Source organism: Strongylocentrotus purpuratus, unplaced genomic scaffold, assembly GCF_000002235.5.
Source record: "Strongylocentrotus purpuratus isolate Spur 01 unplaced genomic scaffold, Spur_5.0 spur5_contig_816, whole genome shotgun sequence".
NCBI classification, from domain to species: Eukaryota; Metazoa; Echinodermata; class Echinoidea; order Camarodonta; family Strongylocentrotidae; genus Strongylocentrotus; species Strongylocentrotus purpuratus.
The window spans coordinates 1,712,501-1,733,028 of NW_022145520.1; the positions used below are offsets into that span (position 1 = coordinate 1,712,501).

At 37.1% G+C, this 20,528-nt stretch overlaps 1 protein-coding gene across 1 annotated transcript in view; it reads right to left on the minus strand.

Moving 5' to 3' along the window:
- Nucleotides 1–20,528, minus strand: part of LOC575530 (forkhead-associated domain-containing protein 1) — a 41,132-nt gene that overhangs the window by 19,183 nt on the left and 1,421 nt on the right. Inside the window, exons 2-12 of the mRNA XM_030979592.1 lie at nt 19,033–19,221; nt 18,112–18,315; nt 17,224–17,590; nt 15,368–15,489; nt 14,419–14,667; nt 12,908–13,258; nt 8,355–8,459; nt 7,560–7,667; nt 6,559–6,804; nt 5,184–5,382; nt 292–480 (exon numbers count right to left, since the gene is read on the minus strand). Of these exons, the coding sequence (XP_030835452.1) occupies nt 292–480; nt 5,184–5,382; nt 6,559–6,804; nt 7,560–7,667; nt 8,355–8,459; nt 12,908–13,258; nt 14,419–14,667; nt 15,368–15,489; nt 17,224–17,590; nt 18,112–18,315; nt 19,033–19,128 (2,236 nt within the window). The 5' untranslated portion in view covers nt 19,129–19,221. The remainder of the gene's footprint in view (nt 1–291; nt 481–5,183; nt 5,383–6,558; nt 6,805–7,559; nt 7,668–8,354; nt 8,460–12,907; nt 13,259–14,418; nt 14,668–15,367; nt 15,490–17,223; nt 17,591–18,111; nt 18,316–19,032; nt 19,222–20,528) is intronic.

The following is a 20,528-nucleotide window of genomic DNA, read 5'->3' on the forward strand; positions in this document are numbered from 1 at the left end:
AAGTCTTTCCATATCAAATTCATCATTGTAATCATCATCACTATCACCATTATCATCGACGATACTCTCATCATAACTATGATCATTCTATCCATTTTGCATTTTTATACATTATCATTATAATCACTATTAATGTGATCACCATTATTATCATCATCATCTTGTCATCATATTCCTATCTTGTCATCATATCCATTGTTATTACTTTTCTCTCTATATTTAACACGACTGCTATTACTGCTACTACCATCGTTATCACACTTATCATTCCAAATCATCCAATGGTCTTACTTTCTAATTTAACTCTTTCCATGGTAAACTTCATCGTCTCTTCGTGCTCCGTCTTCTGTCTCTCCAGCTTCCTCTCCATCTCTGACCTGACCCCCGATGACATGGTGTCGACGCTCATCTGAATCTCCTCCTTCAGTTTCTTCTCCTTGTTAGCCTGGTCTCTCAGTTTATCGATGTGGGCTTGAAGATCTGCAATATGGCCAACAAAAATGAATTTGTAAATACCCTGTGTTTCCTTTTCATTCTAACTATGCACTCCTTGTAGTTACTTGCCTCACCTTCCATCCCGGTATAGCTTCCTGAGTGAGCTGCCAAAAGAATTACCCAACCAAGTACAAAGTATGCTGTTTTACCATTATAAAGGTTTCTCTGAGGAATTTCCATTCTCAGACTAGAATAAATCAAGGCCTACACGTTTTTAATATTTTTAAAGTCATGACAGAGATGATCTTCAATGACTAAAAGGTTAGACTTTAAGCCTGAAATAACCGGCTTGAGTCTATAGAGTAAGAAATTAAGTTATACCATAATTGAATTGTAACCACCAAGTTAACAAGAATTTCTCATGTTGCTTCGAGCACGCCAGCACTGACTTTATCCTTTAACTCTTGGATCTTGTCAAGAAGCGTCACCAAATTCTAACACAAAAACCTCTTCCTGCATTGAGTTCTTTAATATTTACATTAGTTTCACCATATAAGTGAAAAACAACAAAATAAACAAACTGCCATCAAACCAAAATAGCAGTGTTTGTTTATTCTTCAGCCCTCTGTAAAGTTGTATTGAATTTATACATGGATTTAGTGCACATTCAACTTTATTACAGAGCTTTAAAGTATTTCAATATATGCTCTTATGGATATAATACCTAACAAATGAGGATAAATAAAATTATATTCCAAATTTCCAATTCATTAGATAAAAAAAAATAAAAAAATAACAACATTTATAATGCGCACATATCCACCCCAAGAGATGCTCAAGGCGCCTAACAAGGTAAGTACATTGAACGAAAATAATTTAACATAATTAAATATAATTCAACAACGTTAATTACATCATATTTTGAAATACACTACGTCTTAACTAAGGAATTCAGACATTAGATAGGTTTTCAATTGTTTTTTGAACACATTTTGATTGGCTGACATTTTGATTGAATGGGGTAGGGAGTTCCATAACCGGGGTGCAGCAGCTATAAAAGCTCTGTCTCCCCAACTCCTCTTTGTTCTTACTTGTGTTAAATTTGTTGAATTAGAGGAACGAAGACCTGCACGAGAACTTAAAGAGATATTAAGAAGAGAGGAAATATATTCAGGGACTGATCCATTTAGTGAACGGTAGGTGAGTAGTAGAATTTTATATTTGATACGCTGTTCTATTGGAAGCCAGTGAAGTTTCTTGAGTATTTGAGTAGTATGGGTCGAACGTTTAGATTTAGTGACAAGGCGGGCAGCTGCGTTTTGAACCTTTTGTAGTCTGTGAATTTGGTATTTAGGAAGTCCATAAAGGAGAGAGTTACAGTTATCGAGATGAGATGTTACAAAAGCATGAATCAATTGTTGAGTGGTTTTGGGGGTTAAAAATTTCCTTATAGCGCGAAGATTACGAAGATGATAATTGGCAGCTTTCACACATTTTGAAATATGTGCATCAAGAGACATGCTTGTATCGAAAATGACACCAAGATTTCTTGCCTTATCTGAAGGAGCAATGTGCACAGAACCAACACGTATATGAGTTATAGCAATCTTGGAAAGTTGTTGTCTGGAGCCTAACAAGAGAAATTCTGTTTTATCGTCATTTAGTTTGAGATAGCAATCATTCATCCATTTTCGTACATCATGAATACAACTTTCAAGATCTTTGACACGTTTTTCTACCTGTTCCTGAATAGGAAGACACGAAAAATGTAATTGTAGATCGTCTGCATACATATGATAGCTTATATTGTGTTTACTGATAATCTCATGAAGTGGTAAGGTATATACATTAAACAGATGGGGACCTAAAACAGATCCTTGGGGCACAGAAAACAGAAGATTAACAACCGATGAAGTTGTATCATGTAGGTTAACCGCTTGAGATTGATTTGAAAGGTAAGAACGAAACCAATGAAGACATGTTCCACCAATGCCAATCTTTTTTAGTCTGTCGATTAAGATATTATGGTCAACAGTATCGAAGGCGCAGCTGAGATCTAACAGAACTAATGCAGTAACTTTCCCCTTATCCATGTTTATTAAAATGTCATTTTGTACTTTCAATAGTGCAGTCTCCACACTGTGGTTTTCCTTGTAGGCCGATTGAAAGGGGTTTTGTAGGTTTTGGTCATTTATGCTGGACTGAAGACGCGTAGATACTATACGTTCAATTACCTTACCAAGATACTTTAAGTTTGCAACGGGACGATAATTTTTAAGCTCTTGTTTATCAAGGCTTGGTTTCTTTAGGTGAGGTTTAATGAGTGCATGTTGCAGACAATCAGGAAAGATGCCAGAACGTAGAGATGAATTTACAATCTCTGTGATGTATGGGGTGAATTCATTAGAAAAATCTTTGATCAAACAGGTTGGAATAGGATCTAGTTCACATGTAGATGGTGGGGAATTCATAATGACTTTCCGAACCTCACTTGTTGTGGCTGGTAAAAATTCAGACAAATAGGGAGTGGCATTTTCTGACACTGACTGATAACCTGTACTGTCACGAGCGTCAAGAATTCGACGAATATTGCTAACTTTATTCATAAAGAAATCAGAAAAACGATTTGCCAAGTCTTGATCAGACACATTACTAGGAAGAATTTGATCTTTCTTTCTATTCAAGAGTTTATTTATAATTTGAAACAACCGCTTCTGATCGCCACTGCAGTCTGCTACAGCAGATGTGTAGTGATGTTTTTGCGCTTGGTTAGCGAGATGAGATACTATTTGTCTCTGCTTAATAAATAGAGACCGATCGGATTCAGTTTTAGTGGTTCTCCAACGACGCTCCAGTCTCCGTCTGAGGCACTTTGCCTCTCGGATATCATCATTCATCCAAGGACACTTGGGTTTGACAACTATAGTTCTTGTTTTTCTGGGAGCTAGTTGATCCAATAAGGCATTAAGAGAATAATCGTAATTAATACACATAGATGTAACATCATAATCTAAGTCAGGAACAGATAAAGCTACATGGAGACCTTTACAGAACCTTTGCCTATCCAAAGACTTTAAATTCCGGGTTGAGAAACTTTGTCGAATAGGTTTAGGTTTTTCCAATGTAGTATTACACAGTATAGCAAAATGATCTGAGAGACCAGGTTGCACTACTACATTTGATATAACATTTTCATGTTCACGTGTGATCAGTAAGTCAAGTGTATGTCCGTGGTCGTGGGTCGGTTCACGGACATGCTGTTTCATCCCATATGTCGATAGTAGGTTCAGAAACTGTCTGGCCTTTGAATCATCCTGGACGTCAACCCATATATTATAGTCACCCACGAGTAAGATCTCTGATGGGTGGAGAAGATAACTGTCCAACATTTCACCAAACTCCTCCATGAAGACACTGAAGGGTAGATGACGCCCATGATCATCAGATTCGGGTCGATATACTACGACTAAACTGATTGAGCGAGAGTTTCCTGAAATTGTAACATGAAGCGATTCAAATGATCTGAACGGAGTTACAAGACTAGTAGTAAGTGAGAGCGAAGATTTGTATAACAGTCCAACCCCTCCTCCGGCCTTTCCTTGACGCGGCCGGTGTTCAAAGTTATATCCGGCAGGGGTAATTTTCCCTATGATAACATCATCACCATCTTTAAGCCAGGTTTCAGTTACTGCTACAATATCTAAGTCATTTTCAGTGACAAAATCATAGAAATCAGTCGTCTTATTCCTTATTGATCGCATATTAAAAGTGCATACTTTGGTAAAACTTTCAATCGGAGGTATAGAGATTAAGTTTGCTCGTTGAATGCATATTGACCTATCAATACCTGAGAAGTATGGATGAATACGTGGTTGAATGCAGATCGGGATAGTAGATGATGATGATGATCTTGACACTTTTGATTGTCGGAGATAGTTTTTTCTGCGGTTACCGCGCCTACCTCTCCTTGTCTTTCTTCGTTGAATTCCGAAAGAATGGATGACATCACAAACGTCGGAGCTTTGCATATCTCCACTGTAACAGATCCTCTGGAGAGTAGTGAATTCTACGCTGAAGGGGAGGGTCACGATGAATGCAAAAAGATGGTACAGTGCCATCTTGATCCCGATCTGGTCCGGGGTTGGGATGTACATCACCCGCATGTAGTAGCTCTAGTTGAAAAGATGCTGTACTATTGGGGTTGTATGGAATCCTCCTTTTAAGATAGTGTTTTCTGGTGAAGTTCTCATTAATTGAGAGTTTAATGAAGGATTGCTCATTGCTGTACACATTCCTATTCAAAGTAGCATACAGGCAGAGTGTGAACAAAAGTCCAAGTTGAAACGGTCCCATTGTGCTTGCTAGTGAATCCAGTGATTCATGTTCGTCCAGGCATACAATACATAATAGGCATACATTACATAATAGAGTACCAGGGTACTTTTACTTACATAGAGATGTACAGTGAAAATGGCTTCTTAGGTACTACACATGAATCCAGAAAAATGTTGTCATCAAAAATATGGTGTGAAATCACCTAACTATCGAATGCAATTCGACTAGTGGTATCCAGAAGACATATATAAATGACTGGTAACAACACAAATTGATATAACAAAGTAAATACAGACAAATAAGAGATCTTTTGGAGAGCAGGCAAAAAGCATGTGCAACATGCTTATGCGCTCATCCAGTTAATTGTCATTAAACAAAGTTATTTAAACAATGCTTGAAGCAATCTTTCTTACCTTTGCCACCAGTCTTGATGTCAAAGCCACACTTCTCCAGGGTGGTCTCAAACGACTGTTGCCATGCCAACTCATTCTGGAGCATCATAGCGATGGTATCTTTGATGTTCTGTAAGGATTCATCTACGGTGACCGACTGGAGGAGCTTGATCTCGTTACGGATGTGGGAGCACGTTCTGCCTCCTTCTTCAAGACGTTTCTGAAAAATCGTAAGAACAACAAAATGTTACTAACATTAAACGGGACCACTGGTTTGTTGTGTGTAAGACTTGTACACCCATTAAAGGGGAAGTCCACCCTGAAATTAAGTTAGTTTTAATAGGAGTAGAAAAATGAGAGAAACAAGTCAGTGAAAGTTTGAGCAAATTCCGATTAAAAATAAGGAAGTTAGGAATTTTGAAGTTGTGATCAATCATGCGAGCATGTATCATGCGAGCTCAACTTCCATTTGCTCAGTACTAAAAAAATCTAAAATTTTCATTTTCCCTCAAGAAAAATTTCAACCATACATGCACCCTAAATATAATAATTGCAAATATGTTTCTATACTCCCCCTGCAAGGAACAAATATATATTCCGTCATCAATAACGAAGAAAACATGATTTTATGGAATATTATGCACAAAGCAAATGAAGGAGAGCTCGTATAATAAGTCACAGAGTTGCCAATTTGTATTTGATTGATCACAACTTCAATAATTCATAACTTTCTTATTTTCATTCAGAATTTGCTCAAACTTTCACTCACCTGATTTTCTTATTATTCTGCCTCTATCGAAACAAACTTATTTTGGGGGTGGACTTTCCCTTTAATGGTATTTCCACCAAGTCTGGTGTCGGCGAATTATGACCTACTGCACATGGAAACTGACTACTATCTCCCTTTAATGATTCATTATAAACCTCTGTTCAAAGTGGTTTGGCAAATTTGATAAACAAAGAGTACTTACTCAAGTCCATCATAAAAATCCCCGAAACATGTTAATATTAATATCATTATGTGACAGCCACAACTGAGATGGAATTCACATTTTTACTCTACTCCCTCTTCTCCATTTTCAGATGAAAGTATGAAAATTTCTGTCAGCAATTCTTGTGTGTTTTTTGTTTTGTTTGTTTTGTTTTGTATTTTTTTGTTCAAGAAAAGAAGTAATAGGTAAATACCTAATCAACCTCCCACAGTTACATTTTTCAAAAGATATATTCCTTCTATTCAATTCAGAAACAATGATGGGATGTGTGTAATTTGTCATCCTGCATATAAAAGGTGACATTAAGCATCAAAGCAACGCATGATTTTAAAATTATGACTATGTTAAGCTCTCCAACCTAAAAAAGCATCGTAACCAATCTTTAAAATGAGAATGCAACTCACCTCTGCAGCTATCAGATGTTGCTTGAGTGTCTTGTGGCTAGACTTAGTCTCCTTGCTCGAGGTCTCCAGACCCTTCATGGTGTCTTTGAGTTCTCGCAACTTGTTTTTCGCCTCGTTGCGTTCCGTGATGAGCTTGGTCATCGTCTCCAAGAGGCTGTCGTCCGTGACGGTCGATTCGTCGTCAGGCACACGGAATCCCGGAGCCGAGAAAGTCGTCTGCATGACCCTTTGTCTGAAGCGCTCCAGCTAAATTAAGACAGCAATTTAGAACGAATTATACTTGAAATATGAACACTCACTATCCACAAACCTTTAAGAGCATCAATACTAGTGAACAGGAGTGATTAGACCTCCCTGCATGGTCACTGGCAGGTGGTTATCTCATCAAATCAGCTCTCAATTAACATTAGAAAAAGAGGATCATGGGGGACCAATGGCACCGATTATGCATTGTTTGTTGTATAGAGGGCGCAAGTAGCTACAAGTAGTGCAGTGGGGCTTTAAATCATTGGATAGTTCCAGTGCATCTACTGTATAACCTCTGGTAAAGACATTAATCAACAGTTGCCACTCTTGACCCGGGTGTCATAACTGGGAACCTGGTAGGCAGAAATCCCTAATATACTTTGAGAACTGAGATTTAGCTCAGAAGAAGAAGGGGGACTACTAGACTCCTTGCTAGACTCCTTGAGCATAGCAGATGTGAGTGCTATACAATAGACAAATATTATTTTTTAAATACTTCTGTAAATATTTACATTCTGATCGGGGAATAGTTTGATCCTATTCTTGAAGTACTAATTAGATACACAACGTTGAATAATGTCTGAAAGCGGGACTGCACTTCTTGTAGCTACTTGCGCCCTCTATATAGGAAACAATGTATACGCGGTACATGCAGGTACCCCATGATCCCCTTTTTCTCATGTTAATTGAGGGCAGATTTGATGAGATGACCCCAGTTTGGCAAAATTAGTACAGACAGGCTTTAAGAGACTTACCTGTTTCTTGGCTTGGTCGATGTCTACTCTGGCTTGCTTCTCTAATCTCTGAGACTCCAGGAATTTCTTCTTCATGTCTTCCTTCTCATCTTTAAACCTCTGTTTTGTCTATCATTGTAGGAAGTACAAGAAAGAGAGAGCGAGAGAGAGAGAGATGACTATCACGTGTATGACATGTAAAAACTTATGTTTAATACTAGAATTCAATTCCATTCTAATTCAATCCAAATTTTTTAAAATAAATATTGGTCATGCACAGAAGTAAAATACAATACGCATAAAAATCATAATTTTTATGAAAAACATAATTGTTATAAAAAAACAAGCACTTTTTAAATACACTTCTTTTACTCTTTTCTTTTAAATTATCAATGCAATGCACTCTCCAAAAGTAACAAAAGGACTTTCTTGATTTTCTTCTATTAAAACCAGAAAGAGTAATTTCAATAACAGGATATTAGTGTAGTTGTAGTTTTATTTACTACCGGGTATACAATAAAGAACATTAAAATTGGAACATCAAAATAATTTGCCATCCCTACTTCACACTAGGGTTGGCAATTTTTGTTCATTCTGTGTTTAGACAAAATCAAGTGAATTACTTAATATCAATCACTGATTACAGAAAGAAAGATTTTTTTTATAAATTCATTTTAATTATCATTTATTTCAAATGCAAACCCTTCTCCCTACATACAATTTTTCACCCCTCCCCCCCCAAAAAAAATACTATTCATACAGTCATTCATAACTCCTTCAATATTTATGTCATCAATATAACGTAAATATACTGACCTTTGTTTCCTCTTCAACTTGAGCTGTTAACTTATCAATCTCCTCTTTCTGTTCAGCCGTCTGTTTCGTGAGTGCCTCCACTTTGCTCTCGGCACCTTTCAATTTCTGAAGAAATATCAAGAAAGCAATTGAAAATACAAAGTTCATCAAAGTTCATGTACTGAAACATTATGAAGTGTTTTCTTATCATGGTGTCAATCACTCTCAACAAATTGACTTTGCCAACCATTGTCTCTCGAGTATGCTAGCCCATCTTTGACACCTAATCATGGTTTAATCTTGCCATTAACAGATAATGTCTTTTTTATCTGCTGCGTCTAATAATAGCATTACTACTGAAAGGGTTTAAACGTTTCAGAATTTGGATGAAAATTACACAATTTGCATTGGTATCATGTTCTACTAAATATTATATACGCTTATTGCTATATAAAATAATGAGTTGATCTAATTGATTTCAATGTACAAAATGTTTGCATGATTAAAGACACATGTACATATATAGGAATACACAATGAGATGAAAGTGTTGAATCATAGAAAACTAATCTACAATAATTTCAGTGAGACTTTAAAAAGAACGAAATGATTAAAGCAAGAAATACATTTTCTTTTTTTTTACTAAAACACTGAAATAATCTTCAAAACACTAGGCTTTAGACACATCTTATAATAATAATAATATTTATTTTTTATATAGCGCATAATACAAATGTCTCTTAGCGCTTTACAAATATACTATTACCCCGGTCATTGGATTCAGTGCTTTGCCCGCACACAATGTGTGCACGATCTCCACTCACTGGGGAGCATTCCAGCCAGGCGTTACATGACGCTCAAAACTGTTTGACCAACAATGACGGTCGCATCCTACCGGGTACCCATTTAACACCTGGGTGGAGAGTAGCAATTGCAGGTTAATATCTTGTCAAAGGATATTAGTGCCATGTCGGGATTCGAACCCTTGACCTTCGCATCTCCAAGTCAAGCGCCTTAAATCACTCGACCACAACACTCCCACAATCTACTTATTAAAAGGCATGCCAGAAATTTCTATCACCAAATATGCAAGATATGAAATGTGGCACTATTCATGTACAACAATGTAGGCCATGTTTTTAAGAAAATGAAAATTATCATAATTTTTTTTTTTAATGGAAGAAAAATAAGGAATCCATATGACACCTGAAGAAAGAAAAAATAAGGGCATGAGCTATTTTACTATATATATATTAAAAACTATCTACTCTACAATACAAATCCTCAATATTTTTTTGTTTAATATATATCACAGTATTTCATGAACGCATGACTTGACAAACGAGACAACTAAAATACATGAGACACACATCTACTCTAAGAGATAATGAAAACAAGGCAATGGGAACAACACAAATACACCATTTAGACCAACAGAAAAAAGGAAAACAAACAGATTACACAATGAAATATGACTTTATCATGTACATGTACATGGTCTATGAAATAATTCCACCTGATTTGATGCCTACTTGCAAAACCAGTGAAGCGTGAGTACCACTTTCACCAAGCATACTGTACTCTCTAAATTGCATGCATATAAAAACATCAATTACCATACAGGATTACAAAATCATTTACAAAATGCAATAAATTTAAATTGAGTACAGTCTGTAACTTGGCAATTTCTCTTTAGATAACAAAACTTAATTCATTTAAAAATTCGAATAGAATTGCTTTTTCGCTAAAATTATTTGTGAACCTTATCAAATAAACTGAATATCACCAGAGTATACAAATGATGAGTCAACCATAAATACATTTTTGTTTAGATATATAATCCAATGAAAGGAAAAGGAAAGGGAATATTTAAATTGCTGTGAATACTAAAACAATAACGATTTATAATTGTATATGCTGGCCGGTATATACAGTGAAAATTCCTTAGTGAGAGCATTTTTCTACAACCAAATTCCACTCTACACTCTAATACATCACAGACCTGCTAAACATGCACAAACAAAAAAAACTTTTGATTTCCTTTCATTATCTACCCCTTTGATGCTTTTAATTCAAACAAAATACCAAGTAGACATTCAAAAGTCATGCCTTATAAAGTTCACAAGTGCTTTAGTCTACAGACTACAAAATGGGTTTGTTTACCAGCCCTCTATTGTCTTGTATTTACCCAGCCGATTCTCAAACAAAGCAGAGGCTTATAGATCTAATTCCTTAACAACCTAACTGTTTGTTGCTACTGGATGAGACACTAGATTCAAGAAAGCGTTTACATTTTTTGAAAGTCTCTTGTATGGTTCAATTTTGCATAAATGTATTTGTATTATTATTTAATATAGAAGATAATAGAGAGTTTCAGGCAAAGGAAGTTGGTGTGAAGCTTAAAATGAAAAAAGTCATCATTCAGGGCCCGTTGCATAAAACTCACAAATGATGGTAACTTTGCCATCAATAGCAACTACCATGGTAACAGGGCTCAACAGCCAATCAAAATCAAGTTTTCCATGGTAGTTATCATTGATAGCAAAGTTACCATCAATGGTATTAGTTTAGTGCAATGGGCCCTGTTTAAAATCAAAATGATTCATGCTTTTGCCATATGGTAGAGTAAAGTATATCATTGTAAACATTTATAGAAGTTTTTGAAAACTCTACCAGTATAAAGATTAATTCCATTTTTTCAGACTAAAATTCAACAATACAACGGTTTAGTGACAAAAGGCCTTTCACAATTATTGCTGGTTTTGAAAAACAGCAAAGTATAACGGTTTTATCAACAATATCTTCATGCCAAGTTTAACAGGATTTAGTGTGAATGAACTGTGCTTTCTACTATGGCAATCATAATGTTGCATATATCTTTTTGAAAATCAAAACCTGTTGTACAAGTGAACTAACACATGAGATATGTGATATCTAACATGTATATATATACTTTGTTATTGTAAATTATGTTGACATGATGCAGAGACAGATGCATTTTAAAGGGAAATCTATGAAGGCTATGAAAAAGTATACAAATCAGCTTTGACAAGAATATATATACATGTATACTACAGGTAATTTTGACTATGCTATGACATGGATTGAACAATATGCAGCATGCAGTTTTGGTGAACTAACATTAATCATTCAATGATTTCAAGTATGGTATGGAATACTGTAATTGTGTAGGACTAGGATAGTTGTGACATTGCTATCACGTATCAAACACCTCAAGAAATTTTCCTTTAGATTTGGGGTGTGTAGCATACATTTTAATACCCTGAGCAAAACCCCAGATATCGAGAATAAATTTTCAATAAGACTCATCTGGACAATTCCAAGGTAAAAATATTCACTACCCCAAAAATAATAAAAGTGGTAACATCTCTAGAAATATGTGTGCTACTTTTGCAAATTTGGTACAATTTTTTGTTTTAAAGCTCAAAAAGTTCTTCACTTTGAGTGGTATATAAATAGGAGTCTTCTACTCTGAATCTTAAACTCAAGACTATTATGAAGATTTGGGACTTGGGTAATGAAATGTCACAGCAAATATGAGCTGATACATGGTTTTAAGTAAACATCCTTTTGGAAAAGACTGGACTTTGAAGAATTCCAACATGTCGTTCATTTTCAAAGACTGGTTAGTTGCTGTCTTCTTTAATGTACGGACAAGGACCATGGGACGTGGGCTAGGACCAGGCCCGTAAAGACTTGGACTACAGGCCCTGAATAGATTCCCTGGGAATAATATCATACTTGAAATCACTGATGATGCAAGTGTGTGACTGTTTGGGATCTTTGACATGATGCTTCGGGACATGTTTATTAACTTACAGTCTTTAAGCTGAAGTATTCAGTGTCTCGCGCAAACAGTGTTTTCTGATACGATTCTAAGGCAGTCTCGAGCTGAGACTACACTCCATTCAAGCAATGATAGACAGATAGAAGGAACACAAGATGAATAATGAAGAGAGAAGGAATGATTAAAACAAATATAGCAGAGAAAACAATCAAATGGATAAAAATCAGTGTGAATATAACTAAATGTCTGTAGACCCTTCCTCTATTACAACACATTTTTATTTGGAGACGATTGAAATTTAGTCGATTTAAAATTTACTGTAGCTTAGTATCATCTAATTCCAATGAGTTTGATAACAAAACTCAAATTTATACAGGTACATGTGTGCATTTCCAATTTCATGTGATAATGAAATCACATAAGCAGACATTTCAGCATCAATACCACACAGATATTCAACATAATTTTGCAAGGGTAAAAAGTTAATGCAAATGTGAATGTACAGTATACTTGGAATAAGAATGAAAGTGTCCTTCCATGTTTAAGTTAGACAGCTCACACATTCTCATTCACCACTCTTAACTCCATGAGGATGTACTTTTGAGTTTTGAATTAGATGAATAAAATAAAAGGGTTAAAAGTGTCCTCACATGTTCAAGTGTGACAGCTAACACATTCTCATTCACTATACTCTACCAGTACATGAGGATGTACTTTCAAGTTTTGAATTAGATGAATAAAATGAAAGGGTTAAAGAGTATTCTTACGTGTTTGAGTGTGACCACCTCCTTGTTCCTGGCCGCCAGCTCCTCCTCGTGCTTCTTGGTCTCCCTCATGCGGGAGAACTTGGCAGCCAGCGCCGAGATGGCCACCTCCTTTTCCCTCAGCTCCTTCTTGAGGAGCTCCACCTCGCCCCTCATCCTGGAGATGCTGCCCTCCTTGGTGGTGAGGTCCCGCTGGAGCTTGGTCATGAGGGCGGAGCTGGTGCCCTTCTCCTTGCGGATCTTGTCCACCTCCTGGCGCAGGGAGACCAGCTCCCGCTCCCGCTGGTGGAGCAGGGAGCGCAGGTGGGCGATGTTCTCCATGGGATCGGTGCTCTCCATCCTCATCTTGGACATCTGTTGTAACAACGATGATGATAATAACGATAATGATGATGATAATGATAATGATTATCATGATTACAATAATTATAATGATGAGGCCTTTAAAAAAAGATGTTGCATTGCCCTTTGCGACTGACCCAACAATTTTGAAATTGACGGTGGGCTTTAAAAAAATTTAAACCGTTTTTTGAGAAAAGAATGTATTAAAAAAACATCAGCCCAAAGAGGAAGTTTTAACATTAAAAAAAAAAGATTTCTGACCGACCGACCCATGTTTTAGCACCTAAAGGGCAATAAATCTTCTTTTCTTTTTTTAGGCCTGATAATGATGATGATAAATCTTAAGAAGATGGAGGGCAAGGAGAAGAACAGGAAGAAGAAGAAAGAAACAAAGAAACAAAGAAGGATTGCTGTCTTGTTTACCCAGGGCAGCCTCATCAATATCAACACTGCTCCCCCAGAGGGCCCTTCAATCATATCATTACCCCGGCCTAAATTAGCCATGCTACAATGACAAGGTGCTCAAGCATTCACATCATTTTTTCTCGCTAGAAAACTAAGGAGCTATCTTGAGTTTATATAGTTTCATTTTCTTCTGAAAAGTAAGGTCATATCATAAGGGCACTGTTTCATTTACGAGTTACAATCGATTGTATCTCATAAAAAGTAGTTCTACCTCTTTCAATCAATCATATCTGTACAATCAGCAGTAACACACAGTCAATTTGATGTTACAGGAAGATACAATTCAATGTACATGTAATATACAATAAATTGTAGTGAGAATGGAGATACAATTGATTTTTCAACTGATTGTAGGTAAACTTTTATGTTACAAGCCCCTGGTGGTATTTCTTTGCTCTGATTATCTTGGCATTGCCACAGTTTATACTGCAAAGTCTTGAGCCGCCCCCCCCCCCTCTCATTCCCCTTCTGATCTGATATCTTGACATGTTTCCTTGAGTTTTCCATAATTCTACGACCATTACAGTAAACAACAGATAAATGAATATATGTAGAAAACATACAAATTTGTGTAGCTCACAGACTTTATGCTAATGAGAATTTCTCTCAGAAACAATACCTTCACAACATGAACCAATAAAACAGTTCTCATTCTCATTATGATTATAAGTCATATGCAACCAGTTCATTATAGATGACCTACTGACCTTTTCCTTCAGTGCATTGACCTCAAGCTGCTTCAGATTGACATCTTTCTCCAGCTCCTTGAGTCTCTTCTGGACCGTGGTATCGGCTACCGGCGGAGGTTTCTGCTGCTGCTGGGCCTGGTGTGACTGCATGGCCAAGGATTCCATGTCTGACCGCAGCTGACCGATGACCCCGTCCTTCCGCTGGGACTCGGCCTCGAAGACGGCCAGTCGGTTGAGTTCGTCACCCATTCGGAGCAGTCTCTGGTCCTGTGGAGTAAAGGAGAGAAAAGCATGAGGACATAGTGGGAAATGTGATTCGTCCTCGGGGGGGGGGGCCGGGGGGGGGGGTGTTTCACAAAGATCCTAAGTCTTAACTTAACTCTAAGTTGGACTTAACAATTATGGAGAGTCATTTGTAGCCTCAAAATAAAATATATTCAGAGGTGAAAATTCAAGTATTTTTGACACAACTTTTACAAAATATTTTCATAGATGCTAACAGCTTTCTATAATTGTTAAGTTCAACTTAGGATCTTTGTGAAACACTCCCCCCCCCCCCCCCCCAGGAGTTGTGATGAAGGTCTTCAAACATTAGCAGATCTTGTGATGGATGTCAAAATCATCGTAATCATTTACACCAACGCTTTTTATTAACACTTCAACAAAACCTACATTGCAATTGAACCCAAATAATGACCACACAGAGTTCCAGGCATTATTTTGGGATGGATGTCAAAATCATTTACACTGTAATGTTGACTATAGTTTTTCCTCTCAATGTGTGTGGGGTTACATACTGGTATCCTTTACCCAAAAAATATCAGCTTTGAATATTACTTCAAGACATTGCAAGTTGAAATACTAATGAAGCAGTATAGATGAAGATGAATGCAACATGCCAGAGTAGGCCAGAAGACTACAATGACTTGTATCCCACACTTTTGTATGACAAAGACTTTTGACTGACCTTTTCATGAGCAGCCAACATGTCATTGACCGGTGAAGCTCTGGTGTTAGGGCTGCCATTGACCTGCTGAGTGGACGTTACACCTCGAGCTCCACTTGAACCGACCCATCCTCCCGTCACGGCTGCAAAGAATAAATGAAAACAAAGAATGTCACTTAAAGGGATCGTTTAACAATGTTAAATCTGAGATACATGGCCCTACATGTTATCAGTGTCTGTGATATGGTGTAATATTGAAGCCCTAAAAAAATTGCGCTTCAAAATGATCAAGAAGTGCCTCAAAAAAGTAAAAATCTTTGAGTGACCGGTTTCACCATACTCGTTTGCCCCAATAGACTGTAGTGTTATGAAAACCGTCAGGCGAACGGTTTTCAAAATTTGTAATTCCAATCATAAATATCTTGATAATCAGACAGGCGATCGGCTTGTAAAAGTCATGGGGTTCCTGACTGACCTTAAGGTTTGTAATTATCATTGTATCATGAGCTAAATCCAGAATTTTGTTTCAGAATCTGAGACAAAGTTACCGGATCCCTTTAACCCTATGTTAACTGGGGGGGGGTCAATTTGACCCCCCCCTGTAGAAATTTCGCGACTACTCCGAAACCGCGGCAGATATAAAATTTTCCTTTCATGACTTTTTACTTTCGAGTCTTACGCATCTTTTAAAACGATTTTTTTGAAAATCGGACCTACGGTTACAAGGTCACGTGACCTTTTGTCTTTGCATGTCACCCCGAAAATCGCTCATTTTCGTGATTTGTGTACAAAACATATGTAAAAGTCATTTTTCCTAAAAATAGATAAAACATTGGTTATTCAGTCTTGTTTGAAGTTTAGATGTTTGTTTTGGGGTCAAAATTGTTGAATTGTAGTTATAAATGAAATAAAACAACAAAAACAATAAAATACATAAGTTAAAAAAACAATAAAATACATAAGAAATTATAAAAACAAGAGATAACATAAGGAATAACCTGGCTCTTCCAATTTTTTGTGTCGTATTATTATTCCAAATGGTCTAATAAATATATGTAGTGAAAAAGAATATGTAAACATGAATAATCTATGATTTATGGGCAGAAATGTGAATTTGATGACCTTATTTGCATAAATTACCATAAATATGCAAATGAGTGAATTTTTAAAAAATTTGAAATTACCATAGTATTCTTTACACTTCACTTGACGTATATGCAAATTTTCGCGGCGATCGGCGGTGAAACGGCCGAGATCTTAGGGGGGGGGTCAAATTGACCCCCCCCCAGTAAAAACCTGGTCTGAAATAGCCCAGTTAAAATAGGGTTAAAGGAACGTCCAAAAGTTTTAATGTTGATAGGCTATATGATCCTTTGAAAATCTTTTGATTTCCTCTGTATAAAAATACAATAAATTGAGTGAATAATGAGCGATGCTTCATTCCTTAAAGGGATCGTTTAACAATGTTAAATCTGAGATGCACGGCCCTACGTGTTATCAGCGTCTGTAATATGGTGTAATATTGAAGCCCTAAACAAAATTGCGCTTCAAAAAAGTAAAAACCTTTGAGGGACCAGTTTTACCATACTCATTTTCTCCAATAGACTTTAGTGTTATAAAAACCGTTAAGAAAACGCATAATTTTATTTTTGATTTTCAATCATAAATATCTTAATAATCAGACGGCGACCGGTTTGTAAAAGTCATGGGATTCCTGACTGACCTAAAGGTTTATAAATATGATTGCAGCATGAGCTAAATCTAGGATTTTGTTTCAGAATCTGTGGCAATGTTACCAAGTCACTTTAAGTTATTACAAGACTCATTATTTTAACTTCTACGAGGCACACCCCATGTTAATCTAAATCATGACTTACCTCGTCTTGGTGGGAGGGGGCTGTTTGTAGGGCTCTGACTAGCGATATGGACCCCGCTCCCAGTCCCTGGTCCACTTCCGCTCCCCCTCCTGTTACCCGCGCTCGTCGGCCTGGCTCTGGGGGGTCTCGGTATCACCCCACCCCCACTGACACCTGTGGGCGGGGTCCCCCATACTGCTGGGGGTGGGGCAGCTGATGAGCCCCCTCCCAGGGAAGGGAGGGTGGACTGTTGGGGTTGGCCGTAAGGGGCGTCGCCCCCTGCATGGTTGTTGAGGTATGGGAGCTGGGCCTGGGAATAGTCGTTGAGGGGTGCACTCTCTTGCATCATCCTGGCTCCACCCCTATTACCAACAGGTGGGTAAGATACCTAATGAATCAAAGAAAATATTCATGTTAATTCTGAAATGAAACTGACTCTGAAATAAAAATGACACTAAAACATGAAATATAATTCCGGTATGCTCCTTCTTAGACAATGGAAAGGGTTCAGTTCAGTTTATCTAATTTCATCTTATTAAAAACATATTTACGAGGATAGGAACATGGAAATCTATTTAACATTAATTACATAAACAATTCAAATAATAAATTGTACAAGCAAAATACTATAAATTAAAATAAGCAACAGCTGCTAAAACCTCAGAAAAAGGGGTAATAATCATAATAATAATAATGATAGTAATGAAAATATTTCTTGTTTACCCAGAGTAGCCTCATTGTTATCCCAGAGAGCCCTGCAAGCATGTCTCATATAAATACTGAGTTTAATTATAATCCCAAATGACTAACTTCTTTGACACAACTTGGTTTTTTATATGATACACATTGCTGGCTTATCGAAAAGCATCCAAACAGCCTTCATGTTATCCACAAAACAAAACAAATTACCTGGTCATCTTCCACCTCCAATTCATGCGGGAATCCTGTGTAGCCGAACCTGATGCTGTCTCCCGGAGCCAACCTCACGGCAGCGTTCTGAACGCGGCAGTCGTTGACGTACGTTCCATGCGCAGTGTTCAGGTCCTGGATCACGAAACAGCTTTCTGAATCACTGTACTCAATAACAGCGTGCTGTAATTCTATTGACGATAGCTGCAATGTAGAAGGGGGTGAAAGAGAAAACAAGTGAGTAAATATTCTTGCTGATAAGCACAAGTTCTAAGAAGATACAGCAGATTTTAAGAAGAAGCCAAAGAATGGCTCTGAAAATATCATTATACTGTATACCCTGTATATTTAAAAAAAGCAATACTTTTTCCTCCAAAAAAATAAAAGTTGGACAGAATTATTGGAAAATAACCATGATTACATATAAATGCAAGGGGGGAAAAAATCCTACTCGTACATTGACTCAATCTACCACTTGTATCTGACTGTGTCTCAATTTAGTGGCAATGATTTTTCAAACAATTACATAGTCAACCTGCCCTCACCCCCCCCCCCCCTCTTTTGATAATACCAGAAACTGATCCATTAAAAGTATCTTCACAAGTGATTTCTTCTTTGAAGGAAAATATTGATGGCAAGATTTCTCTTTTTGGATGATTAGACAGTGTGCTTTAATTGTGTCCCTTACAACATGTGACTTTTATTCATTTTTTAAATCCAAAAAATAAAATTCTCTTGATAACACCACTGACTATTAAATGCATCTTTCTAATGTTACATCTTTCCAGAATTAATAATATTATTCAATGGAAGTATCAAGAGAGTTTAAATTTCCAGATGATAGTAAATGGAAAAGTCAAACAGGACACACTCCATGGAACCCTCCTTAGATTAGATAAGATAAAGATAAATTTCTCTTACCTGGATGTTTAAGTCACAATTCTCTCGTCCGACTAATGTGACGCTCGGTGATAACTGAAAGAGCCCCTCGGGACTCCGCAGGAAACCTTTCACCATATCTCAAAGTTTTGTTGCAGACAATGATAGCAAAGGTCTAGAGAACAACAGACTCGGTGAGTATCATCAGGAAAATGGGTCTGTCTAGTTGACCTGGAAAATGAATGAAGGTAATATTTTTCAGGGATGTTAAAAAAATAATTTCTCCTTCTTACTGTTACTGCCCATGTCGTCTCGTCTCCTTCAGTCCTTGTCAAACACATCTAGTGTGCACTTAGACCGAAAACTTCAGTCTCTCTAATCGTCGGTTGTTCCACTGAGACTACGTCTGGCTCCACTAGACCTCCGATTACAGAGACTGAAGTCTGGGGACCTCTTTCTGTGAGGCACTGTACGGAACAAATGGTTCGGTTCGACCGGACCGCGATGAATGAGATATGCAACGAGATTTTCACTCTTTACATCCTCATAACTGCTGGAATTACAACACAAATTAAAAATAACATATATATAGCTTATTTGACTTACGATAGCTTGCTCATTTAGATCCTAAATTAATGATTAATCCGAGAAAGTCTCGTCGTCAACATTATCCGTTTTGGTTTTAGTTGATGAATATTCATTTTTTCTTTTCGAACGTCCAATAGCTACCGTAGCTACGTACGAGTCGGCCCAGCTTGACCAACGAACTCCCACAAAACGAGTGCTCTGATTGGCCATTTGGCTATGTTTTGGTAGGTGGACCCGGAAATATATCGGCCGCCGGGTAATATTTCGAATGCATGAACGTACCGTTTCACAGTTCGGAAATACAAATTGGATAATTCATATAAGTAAGTCCGTAAATTATACATTTAATATTAAGTTATCAAATTTTGATAACTGTAATTAGGACAAATGACATACCGACCTAATTTACATCTGATTTAGAAATCAGAAAATTAGATCTAAATAAAGAAAATCGGGGAGAAAATGTTTTGACACAAAAAGCTGCCATTGTTGGCTATAGCTACCCCCACGGTACGAGATCTCTGGGTTGCCATCTGTATTGGGGAATGACAACAAATGTCAGTTTTATTAAAGAAATGACCCAAATCAGATGGTTATTGCTGTCTAGTGTGCACTATGTCATGATAATGAATATATCACATACCGGTAGACTAAATAACTATTTTCTAGTAGACTTTAATTAGGATAAGCATCCATGCAGACACACCCGGCATCAGATATAATTTCATTCATTATCATCAGAATTAGAACATGGAAAACGTTGAAATGAGAGGGTACAGAACTACAGTTTGAGTTTCTAATTCCAAACATTACAGATAGACTACTGGGGCTCGTTCCTAGAAACCAACGACAAGACAGTCATAACTTTATCCGCCAACTACGGAGATGTCTCTGATCTTCCTAAACCGTTTCACGAAGAGCTTACTAGCTAGTATCTCGTGAGATCGATA